Here is a 15,429-nt window from a genome sequence, read left to right on the forward strand (position 1 = left end):
TGTCTTATTATTTGTATTTGAAATATTTTTTTCACCCTCAACTGTAGAGTTTTGTACGAATTGACTCATTGCTAAAGGGTGCAATAATCATGATAATTCCATTTTGGGTGTAAACAATACGATGAATAGTTATGTTACTCCATCCGTTTCATTTTATGTAACATTATTTCCTTATTATTTTGTTAAAAATATACTAGTATCTTTTAATATTTAAAAATAATTAAATTTTTATTTCTCAGTTTATCATTGTGTCATGCTTTATAGCTACACAAATGTAATGACATTTTTAGAGTCACAAAACAACGTTACATACAATAAAGTGCTTTTTTGCTGTATTAAATACATTTCTTATATTTTTCTTCTTTTAACTTCTTTTTCCTACAAATAGATGGTCATGGAAGAATTCCATCAATAAATATCCAGTGCAATGCATACGTTTAGAAGTATTTGATAAACCATATCACTGTGCTAATTCGGTGTCATACTTATGCATCGGTAAAGAATTTATCGGCATCCGATATTTATATCGAATATACATCGTTAAGTCAGAAAAGCACCCTCATGTTTGTTAAGTCATATGCATAACTTGGAAGCACCTTCATGCATAACACATTAGAGTGCATGGATAATTATAATATCTAGATTTTGCAGTATTTAATGGTGCAAGGCTATCTTGCACTACCATTTTATTGGATACGGAACCCAAAAGGTATATGCTAGACCTAGTGTAGAAAACATCAAGGTGGGGAAATTTTCAATATGGATATGCGATGTTATATTTTAACATTAGGCCAATCACCTTTATGAAATTATCGAGATCAAACCATGAAGTGAGCTTGAAGCTCAATTCATGGTGAACCGAGACTAGAGAGAACTAACTTGCAAGAGAAGAAAGGAATTGTTTTATGATTGACTCAATTGAGTGGTTACAAGTAAGTCGTGTATATGTAGTGATGAAGTGTGTCAGCTGTACACAAGTGTAAACACATTACACGTGAACATCATAACAAACTAACCTCCTATAACTAACTTGAATTAACTAGAGTGAACTGCCTAATATACTCTCGATATACATGATATACTGTGTAATATAATATACATCATATTCCAACACTCCCCTTCAAGCTGGTGGGTGAAAAATGTTAAGAATTCCCAACTTGGATAAAAGGAAATGATGTTGAACAACTCCCAAGCCTTTTGTAAGCGAGTCTGCAAGATGCAACTTTGTATTGAGATATTTAGGTTGAATCAGTCCACTTTTGTATCTTTCTCTAACAAAATGACAATCAATTTCAATATATTTGCTTCTTTCATGAAATATGGGATTGGCAGCTATTTGAATAGTTGCTTAATTTGCTGTCACAAGAAACCTTTATTGGTAGGGCTACTGAAACTTGCAAGTCTTTGAGTAATCCTAGCAACCTAACAACTTCTGAGACTGTTGAGGCCATTGGCATGTATTCTGCTTCTACTGAGCTTTTACTAGCTGTATGTTGCTTCTTACACTTCCATGAGATTAGTGATCCACCAAGTTGTACGGCAAATCCTATAACTGATCTTCTTGTGTTGAGGTAAGAAACCCGGTCTAAATCACAAAACACAGACATTTCTATGATAGCATTTCTACTCAGGGACACCCCTAATCCAGATGACTTCTTCACATATCTAACCACCCTCAAGGCTGCATCCCAATGTGACTTCTTCGAAAGTTGCATGAACTGACTAAGTACTTGCACTGCAAAACATATATCTGGCTGGTTATAGTCAAGTATATCAACTTTCCAACTAGTTTTTGATAACTTCATGCATCCTCCAAGACTAGATCATCTGTTTTCTCCACTGCTGCATCATATTCTACAATAGTCAACTTTACAATTACTTCTAATGGTGTAGAAGATGGCTTAGAACCACCTAGGCCCAACTCAGGGATCAGCTCAAGAGCATATTTTCTTTGATTAAGTAGTATTTCATGTTTAGAGCTCAATACCTCTATGCCCAAAAAATACTTCAGGATTTCCAAATCTTTCACCTTGAATTGACTATGCAAGTAGTCCTTTGTCTCATTAATGAGATCTGTAATATTGCCTGTTATGAGCAAATTTTCTATATAGATCACTACTATTACCCGATTCTCTTTGTCCTTTTTAGTGAACAAGGAATAATCATGAGTACTTTGTGAGTATCATGCCCTCACCAAGGCATTGGTCAACTTAATGTTCCACTGTCTTGATGCTTGTTTAAGTCCATATAATGACTTCAACAACTTGCAAACTCTTCTCCCTTTGTTTGTGAAAATCTTGTGGAAGTGACATGTATACCTCCTCATCTATGTCCCCTTGGAGGAATGCATTATTGGAATCCATTTGATATAACTCCCAATCATGGGATGCTGCTCTACTGACAACTATTCTAACAGTAACCATCTTGGCTACTGATGAAAAAGTCTCATGATAGTTCAAGCCTTCTCTTTGTGTATCATTTTGCTACTAATCTTGTCTTATACTTGTCCATCTCATCATTACCCTTCAGCTTGACCTTGTACATCCATTTTGAACCAATAGTCTGCTTACCTAGTGATAGTTGAACCAGCTCCCATGTGTTGTTCTCTTCTAGTGCATCCACATCCTTTTGCATTGCTTCTATCCACAAAGGATCATTAGAAGATTCCTTGAAGTTCTTAGGTTCTGCTGCTCAGAAACATTTCAGATAATAATGATAAGTAGAGGGCAAATAAGAGTATGAAATATGGTTGGAGCTGGGAAATGAACACTATCCTCCTGGTTTAGGTGCCATAATATAATCATTATGCCAAGTGGGAGGTTTGATAGCTCTACTAGGCCTGACATGTTATCGTTTTTCTTGTATGGTGGGCACTTGGTCATTTATTGCTTCATGCTGATCTAGTAATGGCAACTCCATGTTGTTCTCTGATGCTAGGTAAACGTGTCAACTGGTCCGGTTTAACCGGTTCAAACCGGTAAAACCGGAATCGAAATCGAAATCGAAACCGGTAGAACCGGTTAACCATTTATTTCTTATCGGTCCGGTTCCAATTTTTTTGAAACCAGAACAGGATCGGTTAAACCGGTAAAAATTTTTTTTAAAAAAATATAGCCATTGCTGCTGGGCTTATGGACATTATTGGACCATTGGCAACGGTCCATTTGCAAAAATGGCCATTGCCAAACGGCCATAAATTAACCCCCCCCCCCCCCCCCCCCCCCCAACCCCCTAAACTTTTTTTTAACATTTTAACCCATTCCCCAACCCTATATAAACCGTTCTTCATTTTCATTTTAATCCACACCAATTCACTCTTCTCTTTCTCTCAAATCTCAATTTCTCAATTATAGTTACTTTGCAATAATTAGCCACTTTAAATTTCTCTCAAATAAATATTATAGTCTTATTCTAGTTTCAATTATTAATTTCACAATTATAATATTGTTGGTGGAGTTGGTGATTTTGCAACAATCCGAAGTAGCTTTGGTGGATTTGCAATTCTAGCCACCTTTACTTTGTTGAAAATTAATCCGGCAATTTGGTACCTTCGTTCTAACTCTATCTTTATTTTTCGCAATTTAATTTACGCAGTTTAAGTCTAGTAATTTAATTTGTTGCAATTTATTTTCTTGTGATTTATTTGATTGTGATTTAAATTAATTCTATTTAATAATGGCAAAGAGATTTAGACGTGGTGCCGGTAGTAGTGGTATTGTTAGGGGTGGGCTTAATGAGGAAACATTTGTGGAAGAAACACCTAATTTAGGTATTGATGTTGGTGGAAATAATCCACTTTTAGGTCATGAGGCAATGCAACAACATTTTACCGACACTTTTAATGAAATTGATAATGATGATGATGAAACACAACCCCCCGAAAATCCCATAGGAGATACATGTGCACAATCACATACACAAGACAAACCGCCTAGAATTCGTAAGCCAACTGCTAAAATTTGGAAATTTATGACTAAGGATAAGGAAAGCCAAACAGCTAAATGTATCATATGTGGACAAGTAGGCAAGGAACTAGTAAGGATGGTGGAACGGATACACTAAATAATCATATGAGACTTAAACCTATGGAAGTTTGGGGAGAGCAAACGGGTTCAAATGTAGGGGGTATTCAAATGACGATAGATCCACGAACTGGTAGAAATTTTAAGTATGACAAGAAAAAAGAGCGTGTAGAAATAGCTAAAATGGTAGCTTATGATTGTTTACCATTTTTCTTTCCCTAGGGTTTGGGGTTTGTTACTTACATTCAACATTGTTATAATCCGTTATTTGAGGGTATTCCTAGAAGTACTTGTAGAGCGGATGTTATAGATTTGTTTAAAAAATATAGATTTTATTTGCGTCATGTATTTAATTCTTTAAATTGTAATGTTTCTCTTACCGCTGATTTGGGTCTTAGTCTTAACAAGTTAGATTTTTTTTTGCTATTACATGTCATTGGGTTGATGACAATTGGGTTATGCAAAAAAGAATTATAGCTTTTTTATATGATGAAGGAAAAGATCGTCACGATGGAAAATTATTAGCGGATTCAATGTCTACTATAATGAGATTTTTTAATATATATAGAAAAACACTTTGTAGTGCTTTAGATAATGCTTCTAATAATACAAAGGCAATTGGTCTTTTAAAAAGAGAAATAAACCCTCCGCTAAGAAATATTTTTCATGTAAGATGTAGTTGTCACATTTTAAATTTAATTGTTAAAGATGGTCTTGTGTGTTTTGACGATTCTATTAAAAAAGTTAGAGATGTGGTTGCGCTTCTTTTTTGTAATGCTAATAGGGCAAGACTTAGAGATTTTAAGAATGCTTGTGTGGAAAATAACCTTAGACCTAGGAAAATTCAAGTAGAAATTGAGGCTAGATGGAACTACACTTACATTATGCTACAACAAGCACATGAGTATAGGATTCCCATACAACAAGTTCACAACAAATATAATACTGATAGTGATGATTGGTTAAATTTTTCGCATTGGGAAGATGTTAAAGAATGTGTTGAACTCTTAGAAATTTTTTATAATGCAACTTTTGATTTTTCTAGACAATTCTATCCCACGGTAACCAGAATTTTAGCCTACTTAGCGGAAATAACTAGAATTTTACAAGAGTATAAATATAAACCCGGTTATCAAGCGGCTATTTTTGAAATGATAATCAAATTGAAGAAGTATTTTTTCCCATCCCAACTTTATTTATTTTAGTTTCTCTTTTAAATCCTTGTTTAAAAGTGTCTTATACTAAAGCACTGGTTGGTCAAATTTATACATTTTTAGAAATTGAACCGGGAGTTCAACCATCTTAGCTGAAGCCGAACTCGCTATTGATGACGAGTTTAGAAATTTTTTTACTCATTATTCTAATTTAGAAGAACGTGCTACACCCGTTGCTCCACGCCCTACTACTTCTCAAAGTAGCAAAAAAGGCTTGTCGGGTTTGTCGCATTTAAAAGTTTTACATTCACAGCTAACTTCTTCTTGTAATGCAAACTTTGATGAATATAACTATTATTTGATGCAGTCAAATGTGGATATCAAGGAACTGGATGAATTGGACGTTTTAGCATGGTGGAAGAAGTATAAGGCAAGTCATCCGATACTCTCAAGAATGGCTCGAGATATCCTTACGATTCAAGTATCAACCGTGGCTTCGGAGAGCGCATTTAGCCAAAGAAGACAGCAAATTGGAGACCATAGAAATTCATTATCCGGTTTTAGCTTGCAAGTACTAGTGTGCATTCGCGATTGGATTAGATCGGAGCGACGCAACCAAAACTCAGAAACGGAGGAAGGCGAAAAGGAAGAAATTGAAGATTTGATAGCAAGTGGACCGGACCAAATGGAAGACTTTGAAGATATTTCCATGGCCGAATACGATATGGGAGAAATTAACGAAATGATTCAGAATTGGTGATTTTATTATTTTACTATTTCTTTACAACTCATGTATTATTTGCAAGTTAAAAAAAAACTACAACTTATAAATAAATGTTATCCAAGAATGAATAAAATATATGGCTCATTGAGCTTTTTTATATTTACTTGTGTTCATATTTTTAATTTTATTAAGTTAGGAATATACCTAAAATATACTAAGAATATACTTATAATATACATTTACATAAATTAAAAACTAGAAAGTTATATACTTGAAAAATAACTAAAATATATTAAGAATATATATTATAGTATACATATAATATATATTAAGGATATATAGTATACATAAAATATATTTGGAATATACTTATAATATATAGTATACATATAACTATATAAGTATAACTTAAACACACACACACACATATATATATATATATATAGTCTAAATTTCGATCTGTAAAATATTGACGAAGAGAATTTATAGTAGCTACAAAATGTTTAGCGTCTTTTTTATTATGCGAAATTCATAAATTATCCACTAAGCATCTTTGTTGTCTGTCTATTACGTATTCTGGTAATACTTTAAAAGTTCAATTTGATGGCTGGAAAGCTACTAAGTTATTGGCTCCAAATTGTATTCTTTCCATAGTATTTTTTTCTAATAAAGATGTAGGTCTAAAATGAAGGTTACCTAATACTGTCTGTCTGTATGTATCTTGGGTTGAGGCTATGCCTTTCCCCTTGTCTACTGTCTGAGAACTGGAAGGTCTCATGCTGTTCAAATAAAAAATTAGTTAGCAGTAATCTTTAGTCTACTTAATTGGTCTGCTAAATTATTATCTTTTCCTTTTATATGATTTAATGATTTTACCGAAGCATTAGACTGGTATCAAAGACAAAATTAGTTAGCAGTAATCTTTAGTCTACTTAATTGGTCTGCTAAATTATTATCTTTTCCTTTTATATGTTCAAATTGTAAATTATAAATAGAAATAGTATCCATAAAGTTTAACCATCTTCGTCTACTGCTTCTTTTATCATTAATTTTTTGATAGAATTTAACTATAGCTTCGCAGTCTGTTCTAACTAGTATTTCTGGTTTATTTAGGATATATAGTCTAAAACTATTTAATCCATATATTACAACTAGAATTTCCACATCTATACTACTCATATTTCCTTTTTCTTTATACTTACCACTTTGATAAGCACATATCTTTTCTTCATTTTTATAGGTTTTGCTTTTAGTACTGCTCCCCATCCTTCGAAACTACCGTCTGTTTCTATAATTAAATAGTCTGTTTCTAGGGGCATATTTAAATCGGGAATATTATTTATTTTTTCTTTTATTTTTTGTACCAATTTAATGTCTTCAGTATTAAAGTGTTTTTGACCATTAGATCCAGTTTTTTAATACAATGGTCCTGCTATCATTCCTAAGTCTTTTATAAAATTTCTAGCATAATTGACTATTCCTAAAAAAAATTGTATTACTTATAATATATAGTATACATATAACTATATAAGTATAACTTAAACATGTATATATATATGTTTAAGTTATACTTATAGTATACATATAAGTATAGTATACATATAATATATATTAAGTATACATATAATATATATTAAAGATATATAATATACATAAATATATTTGGAATATACTTATAATATATAGTATACATATAGTATACATATAACTATATAAGTATAACATATATATATATTTAAGTTATACTTATAGTATACATATCATATATATTAAGAATATATAGTATACATAAAATATATTTGGAATATACTTATAATAGCATATAAGTATAACTTAAACATATATATACTATGTGTGTGTGTGTGTGTGTGTGTATGTGTGTGTGTGTATACTATTAAGTACAGTATATGTAATATGTATACTTAAACATATACTATATATTATAAGTATATTCTTAATATATTTTAGTTATTTTTCAAGTATATACACGTATATAGTACACATATAACTATATAAGTATAACTTAAACACATATATATATATGTATCAGTATAGTATACATATAATATATATTAAGTATACATATAATATATATTAAGAATATATATATATATATATATATATATATAGATATATGTGTGTGTGTGTGTTTAAGTTATACTTATAGTATACATATAATATATATTAAGAATATATAGTATACATAAAATATATTTGGAATATACTTATAATAGCATATAAGTATAACTGAAACATATATATGTATTGTATATATGTATATATATATATATATATATGTATACTATATGTTTAAGTATAGTATATGTAATATGTATACTTAAACATATACTATATATTATAAGTATATTCTTAATATATTTTAGTTATTTTTCAAGTATATACACGTATATGCTGTATTGTTGACTTGCTGTTAGCTTGTTAGTCAGTAAATATTTAAACTTTACTTATAAACTTATATAACATATGTAAATATACCTACAATATACTAATATATATATATATATATATATATATATATATATATATATATATATATATATATATATATATATAACACTATACGAAAAACAAAAAAAAGGGTTTTGGACACTTTGAACCGGACCGGTTCCGGTTGGGGTCTCAAACCGGTAAACCAGAACCGGTTAAATCGGAACCGGTGGCCGGTTCCAGTTTTTTAACCGGAAACCGGCGGGTTTCATAACCGGTTACCGGTTAAACCGGTTGACGGGCTTAATGCTAGGATCTCATATGCATTGACACCTTCTTTATCTATAATAGCAGCATCTAATGATTCTGCAACATTGTTCTCAGGTGCTATATCTTCATTTTGTGTCATGGCAGCATTGTCTTCAGTAGGAGGAGCTACACCAGGTTGGATAGTGATGACAGGAGCATGAGCATGCTTTTCATGATTCTCATAAATGGATGAAGAAAATGAAGCATTATTATGCCCCTCTGAGCCACCTAGGTTTGAAGGAGTGTCATTCAAAAACACGTCTTCAACCTGTAAAGTAGCATCATCATGCTTGAAAAGAAAAATAGATTCTCTAAATGTCACATCCCTACTAATGAATGCTGTTTTGGAAAGTCATAGAGTCTATACCCTTCTTGAGTTTCTAAATAACCAATAAGAATAACTTTTCTTGCTCTTTCAGCAAATTTATCACCTCTAGGCAATTTGATTGCATAGCAAAGACAACCAAAGACTCTTAAGTGATTTAGATTTGGTATTTTCCGAATTTTTGACCAAAATAAGTTATTATTTAAACCAATTCACCAAAATAATACGTTTTTAATTTTTTTTACAGAACTAGCATAAACGTATTCCTGAGTAACGTATTAGGCATTATTTTATTAAAAAATTCTAACGGGAAAACAGCTAATAAGTGGACGGCGTTAAAATAAAAGTCGTTACTGACAGTAACGATTTAGTCCTATTACGTATCCTAAGACCACGACTATTAGTGGTCTCTTCATTTAAAATAACGACGTGTTCAGTGTAACTATACAATAAGCATGAGTCCATGAACGACCAAGGGTAGTTCGGTAAACTCACCTTGTACAAAATTTATATAGCTCCGTATTTTCTCAAAAATTCTCCACGCACCTAGAACATTCTCCTTTCAGGTGTGCTTCTTTTCCGTACTATTTCTCTTGCTCGATTGGTAGTTCTAGAAGAATCAATTCTTTTCTCTTCTGTTCCAGATTTTCAAGGGCAGATCTTTGCTTTCTCATCTGGGTGTTGCATTTTGGTAAGTTTATCTTAATTTTTTACCCTAATTTTCTTCTAATTTACCAATTTTATGGCTTAAATTCATTGTTGTTGTCAGTATTTTCCTGAACTCTCTCTTCAATGTTTCTCGGCTTCTTTTCCATTGTACTTCTGAGCTATTGTGTGCTGCTTCATCCGATTTTCGTGTGGGTTATTTTGTTCTTCCTCTTTTTCTTTGTTTGCTTAGCTTTATGGTGGTGGCTTTTCTTAGCAAGATCGAAACACTTAGATCATTCAAAAAATTAGAGGAATAAGGAAATTTATGAAAACAAAAAGTATAACATTTTCCTTATCAGTATTTTCTCAGCATACTTGTGTTTCAAACTTTACTTTCAGATTTAATCTGTCCTAATTTTTTGTTGAGTTGCTTTATGTGTTTCATGTGATGGTATGGCTTGAAATAAGTGGTGGGACTAAATTTACCGCATTTGAAACACTTGACTTTGACCTCCGATTTTTTCGAGATCGTTTCTACTATTGTTGGCTTACTTTATTCAGCAAGGTAATTTGGTCTCATTATTGTTATATTCATCGTTTACTTTTGTTTAGTGTATATATGTGATTAAATATATTATTTTTATGATATAATGTTGGAGGTTCTTATGAGGATTATGAGTTGTAAAGGTGAGATTTATAATACAAAAGGAGAGAACAACGGAGTGCCAATTTTCAGTTGAGAGGGGGATGATTTGAAGCTAAAGGTATTTAGGCATTGGGATCACATAGTAATCATTATGAGTTGTTTGCATCGTTCATTTGTTCTTACAAAGTCATGCACGATTTTGCAAACTATGTTGCATAATAACTAGATTACTTGTACATTTATTTGGCTTATGCGACAAGCTGATTTTCTGTGCTCTTTTTGTTGACCTTGATGCATCTTTCTGAACAAAATCATATTACCTCAATCGTCCACCTTGATTACTGAGTTAGAAAAATTTATATTGAAAAAAAACGGAAAATAGGTGTATTCTTTCCGAAATTTATTCAAATTTATGAATGGACTGAAAATGTCTTTTCAGTTTTTGGTTCAGTAGCTCTATTATGGTACTTCCTTTGTAATGGAATGGTATAAGATTTAACTTATTTTGGTTTCTTACGCTCCTTCGCATAGTAATGTACTTTTGTCAAACATTTCAACTTTCTTCTCTATATTAAAGTGTTCTATAGTAAGAGGTGGCGCTTTTTAACGCCTCTCTATTACTATATTCTACATCTAAATACCAGTAATTCACTTGATGACAAGAAGGGGTTGCTCAAGTGGTAAGCACTCTAAAAAAATCGCTTGTAAAAAACAAAAAAGAAAAGCTAGTGATTCACTTGGCTTTGATATCATGTCTTCCCAACTGATTTTTCAAACCAAAAGTTGAAAAAGTTGTCTATTCTGTTAATACTTCTTCGAGAATCCCTCACTTTTCTTTCATTGAGAGGTTTCTCCCATGCTATCATATTGAGCATTTGTTCTTAGTGTGCTATATCATTTGCACTCATTTAGTTTATTCTATAGGCAGACACCTGATGTGTGACTTGGATAGACGTTTTGTCAAGTGATTATCATCTCTTATTTGGATAGTGTTATCCTCCACACCCCCACCCCCTCATGCTATAGTTCCAAAAGCAGTGGTTGAAGACATTCTCAGAGAACATGCCATGTTAAGAGAACCCCAAACAATAAAGGCTAAATGAATATAAATCTGAAAATTAAATTTTACTTATTAGTTTCTCCATGGAAATCCTTGGAAAGTGGAATAAGGAGTATACGACTGTTCTAATTTTTGTTTCCAAATACTTGCCTTCTAAAATTTTCAATTACATGTTTGCAAACTTGTGAGACAATCGTTTTATTATGCATCCACTAAACATGACCTCTTGCAAAAAGAAATTGAAGTGTTTAGATGTCAACATACCAAATCACAGTTAGAAGAATTTAAACTAGATTTAATTTATATTAGTTTTTCTCCTTGTAGAGGGAAATTGTAAAAGTAGAGTTTTTCAATAGCAGGAAGTCATAAATAATGGAAGTAGTATTAGTTTTCAACTATGGGCATATTCATTAGAACAATCATTTGATTACATTAACTGTGGGCATATTCATTAGAACAATCACTTGATAAGACTGAGGCATTCCTATGTCTTAGACCATATGTAAACAAATAAGTATACCCTAAGCTATGCATGTTGATACAGATTATCTATCCACTGTCTACCTCTTTTTCATTCCTTCTCCTCTGCTTGCTCGTCTATCTTATATACAGCTCGTGATGGATACTTGCACAGACCATGCTTGGTATTAGTTTCATTTGTCACACAACTTCATTTCTTGCCCACCAAATGTTGTAAATCAGATTGATAAAATGAAATTCAATATCAAAACACTAAAAAGGGAAGCATCGCTGTAATGTGTACAAACATAAACACTTCACAGTGTTTTTCTTAGATCTAGAAACAAAGTTCTACTGAAAAACTTTTTAAAAATTTATTCATATTATTTTTATTGGACAAAAATAAATTTGAAGAAGACAATAATTGAATGTGCCACATATCCCTTATATTTATAGGTGCTTCTTTGTACAACACTATTTGTAGTGCCTCAGTGCCACTCCCATAACCACACCATTCACTCTTTTTTTTTTCCCTTTTCCATTAGTTCAGAGCTTTATGTTGAAGAATTTTGGTTATTTTGTTAATGAGGTTTTGATTTCTTTCTTGGGAATGGGGATGGTAAATTTCGGAGTTTTAATATATAACAATACTGGTTATTTGTTTATTTGACTGCAATATAATGGTCAACCACTTTGGCTTTCGCAGGATTTTCAAACTCAAATTTCCTCAAGCAAAAAAAGCAAGAAAGTACTCTAACTGATAGGGGTAACTTCTCGATTTTTTTCTGTCCTATATGTTTAGTTATAATGCACAATGTTTGTTCTTTTTATTCTATGTTATAGTAAATTGACGTTTGTGCTTTAAGATCAAATTAAACATTAGGATTGCAAAAATTCCAATTCTATGATAAAGCAAAATCACTCGGTGATCAGCCATTATTTGAGGAATTTTATATGTTTCGTGCAATGGTGCGGAGTGAAGGTGAAAAGTGCTTGACATATGTGCACGAGGCTGATAGAATTCATTTACAAGCCGATTATAAAAAAGATGGAGTACATGCTGACCATATACGTCCCTTTGTTCGTAGGCGAGGAAAAGGTGGTGTTGCTGGTAGGAGGGAACGTGCTATTAAGAGAGGTCAAGTGTCTATCGAAATGGATGAAATGCTTCAGGAAGATGCCCAAGCAGTCCCGGAAGATGATCCAGCAACAACAAATTGTAATATTAGTTCCACTTCAAGAGGCGACACTCACGAATTCACTCAGGCATCAGCTATGACATATCAACCAACAACTACTCAAATTGTGCCATACATGACGCCACAAACTCCACAATATTCAAGAGATCCAAGTCTTTCGTCTTTTGAGAATATATTTGTTGAGAATGGTCCTGTTTTTAACTCATCGCCTGTGCAAATGTCCATCGATATCCCTGAGGCCACTAATAGAGATGATGGGCAGGACTGCAATATTGAGATACAAGGTAATGAGTTGGATGATTCCAACGATGAAGTGGATGGTGAACCATCAATGAGGTAGAAGCGTAAAATTATTCGTAAGCGTTGTGCGACCGGGAGTCACTTTCTTGATCAGCACGGTAGGATTAAAAAGCAGCGCGGTAGAGGTAAAAAGCAGCAAGGTAGAAGCAAAAATAAATGAATGCATCACTAATAGTTTGGCTTGTAAGTAAGATGAAGGCACATAATCTCGCTGATCTAGTTTAGTAGGAATGATCTCCTTTTTTTTTTTTTTTTGCTAACTGTAAGTAAGATGAAGGCACAGTTGGTGTATTATGTTTTTTTTTGCTTTTTGTATTCAGCTACGTTTTCTATGCTATGGTGCAAAGAAGTTTTAATTGGAAGTCATGATTGTATTTGGTTTTTGCTAGCAAGTACTGTAAGTTTTAATTGGAAGTCATGTATTAGCTATGGTTTTTGCTAGCAAGTCATCAGCAGTTTAGTAGGAATGATTTTTTTTTTGCTCACTGCTGGTGTTGTTTTGAAGCTGGAAAAGAAACAGTTATGGTGTATTAGTCTTTTTTTGCTTTTTGTATTCAGCTATGGTGTAAAGAAGTGAAATTTTATGAAAAGATTTCCACGAGGCATTTATATGTATTTCTTCTCTTTGTTCCTACAGATGCTGAACTTCACTTTATTCATACAGGTGCTGGTTTATTTCTACTGGTTATGCATTTAGTTAATTAACTAGAAAAGATTAGTACAGGTGCTGAACTTCACAAAAGTTTCATGTAATGAGGCTGGCCAAATACTTGTTGGAAGAGATGTCTAAGATGAATATTTCTATGTAATGAGGCTAGCCAAATACTTGTTGGAAGAGACTTAGATTTTCTGCTATATTCATCTCATTTATAGTCTAGAGCTATATTCATCTCATCTCATGCAGTGTAGTATTTAGGAAATGGATCTTCAGTAAGGTTCCAAAATTGGTTAACAAAAAAATTAAGCTCATGTCAGATGTGCATGCTTAAGTATACATAGTAGAGAATTTAGGAAACACGTATTGATCGCTCCTACATAAAATTTAGGAAACTGAGCATATTGATCATATAAAATAAAGAAGCAAAAAAAAAATTTAACTGATTACTAATGAAATAATATAATAACTTGACAAACTCGACTAACACTAAGTTTGACTACGGGTTGGACATTGACGCCTATCATGTCCAGTTTGCCTACACAACCCGCAAGCTTTGTGCATGCCTAGTTTGAGTAGAAACGTAACTGTCAGTTACGTTTTATCCTAAAATCGTAACTCCTAGTTACAGCTTTAACATCAGTCAATGTCAGATTAGATAGAAGGATTGTTCGTATTTGGATTCTCTAAAGTCGTTACTGACAGTAACGTATTAGGAATAATACGTTACTAACAGTCACGAATTCGGTTTTAACACCGTTAACCCCAGCTATTTTTTCCGTTAGAATTTTTGAATAAAATAATGCCTAATACGTTACTCAGGAATACATTTATGCTAGTTCTGTAAAAAAAATTAAAAACGTATTACTTTGGTGAATTGGTTTAAATAATAGCTTATTTTGGTCAAGACTTTGTATTTTCCCAAACAGAAGTTCATAAGGACTCCTGCCTCCTAGAACTTGTGAAGATAGCATATTTATCAAAAAAGTTGTTGTTCTCACATAATCACCCCCAAAAACAAATAGGTACTGCACTTGAAATCTCAAGGCTCTAGCAACCTCAAGTATACTATGCTTCCTCTCCTCAGTGTCATTTTGTTGTGATGTGTAAGGGCACTATTTTGATGAATAATACTATGTGAAGCAAGTAAATCAATACATTTAAAATTGAAAAATTCTGAACCGTTATTAGATCTTAACACTTTACTAGTACTACAAAATTGATTTTTTATTAAACACAGGAAATCTTTTAACACAGTAACCACTTCACATTTAAACTGTATGAGACAAACCCAAGTGTATCCACCAAAATTATCCATAATAGTAACAAACAACTATCTTTTATCATAGGTAGGCTTCTTATAAGGTCCCCACCGATCTAAATGAACTAGTTGAAAACAAGCATCTGTTTTGCTATCATTAACAGGAAACTTCAACCTATGGTGTTTTGACAAGGACCATATTTCACAAAACTCTTGAAT

The 15,429-nt window shown here is 32.4% G+C and overlaps 2 protein-coding genes across 3 annotated transcripts; one reads left to right on the forward strand and one right to left on the reverse strand.

The window, feature by feature from the left end:
• Positions 1 to 1,310: 1,310 nt before the first annotated feature.
• LOC132644344 (secreted RxLR effector protein 161-like) lies at positions 1,311 to 1,805 on the reverse strand. Its single transcript, XM_060360940.1, has one exon. It carries the CDS (start codon positions 1,803 to 1,805, stop codon positions 1,311 to 1,313), a length of 495 nt encoding a protein of 164 aa, XP_060216923.1.
• A 7,731-nt stretch (positions 1,806 to 9,536) lies between these two features.
• LOC132645279 (uncharacterized) lies at positions 9,537 to 13,909 on the forward strand. 2 transcript variants are annotated; one of them, XM_060362183.1, is made up of 2 exons: positions 9,537 to 9,673; positions 12,502 to 13,909. In XM_060362183.1, the coding sequence occupies exon 2, from the start codon at positions 12,750 to 12,752 to the stop codon at positions 13,332 to 13,334; it is 585 nt and encodes a 194-aa protein (XP_060218166.1). In that variant the 5' UTR covers positions 9,537 to 9,673; positions 12,502 to 12,749; the 3' UTR covers positions 13,335 to 13,909. The 2 variants fall into 2 exon arrangements, with proteins under 2 accessions (XP_060218166.1, XP_060218167.1); XM_060362184.1 differs by having other exon boundaries at positions 9,552 to 9,673; positions 12,884 to 13,909.
• The last annotated feature ends 1,520 nt before the right edge of the window (positions 13,910 to 15,429 follow it).

The sequence above is a fragment of the Lycium barbarum genome, chromosome 6 (assembly GCF_019175385.1).
Source record: "Lycium barbarum isolate Lr01 chromosome 6, ASM1917538v2, whole genome shotgun sequence".
NCBI lineage: Eukaryota > Viridiplantae > Streptophyta > Magnoliopsida > Solanales > Solanaceae > Lycium > Lycium barbarum.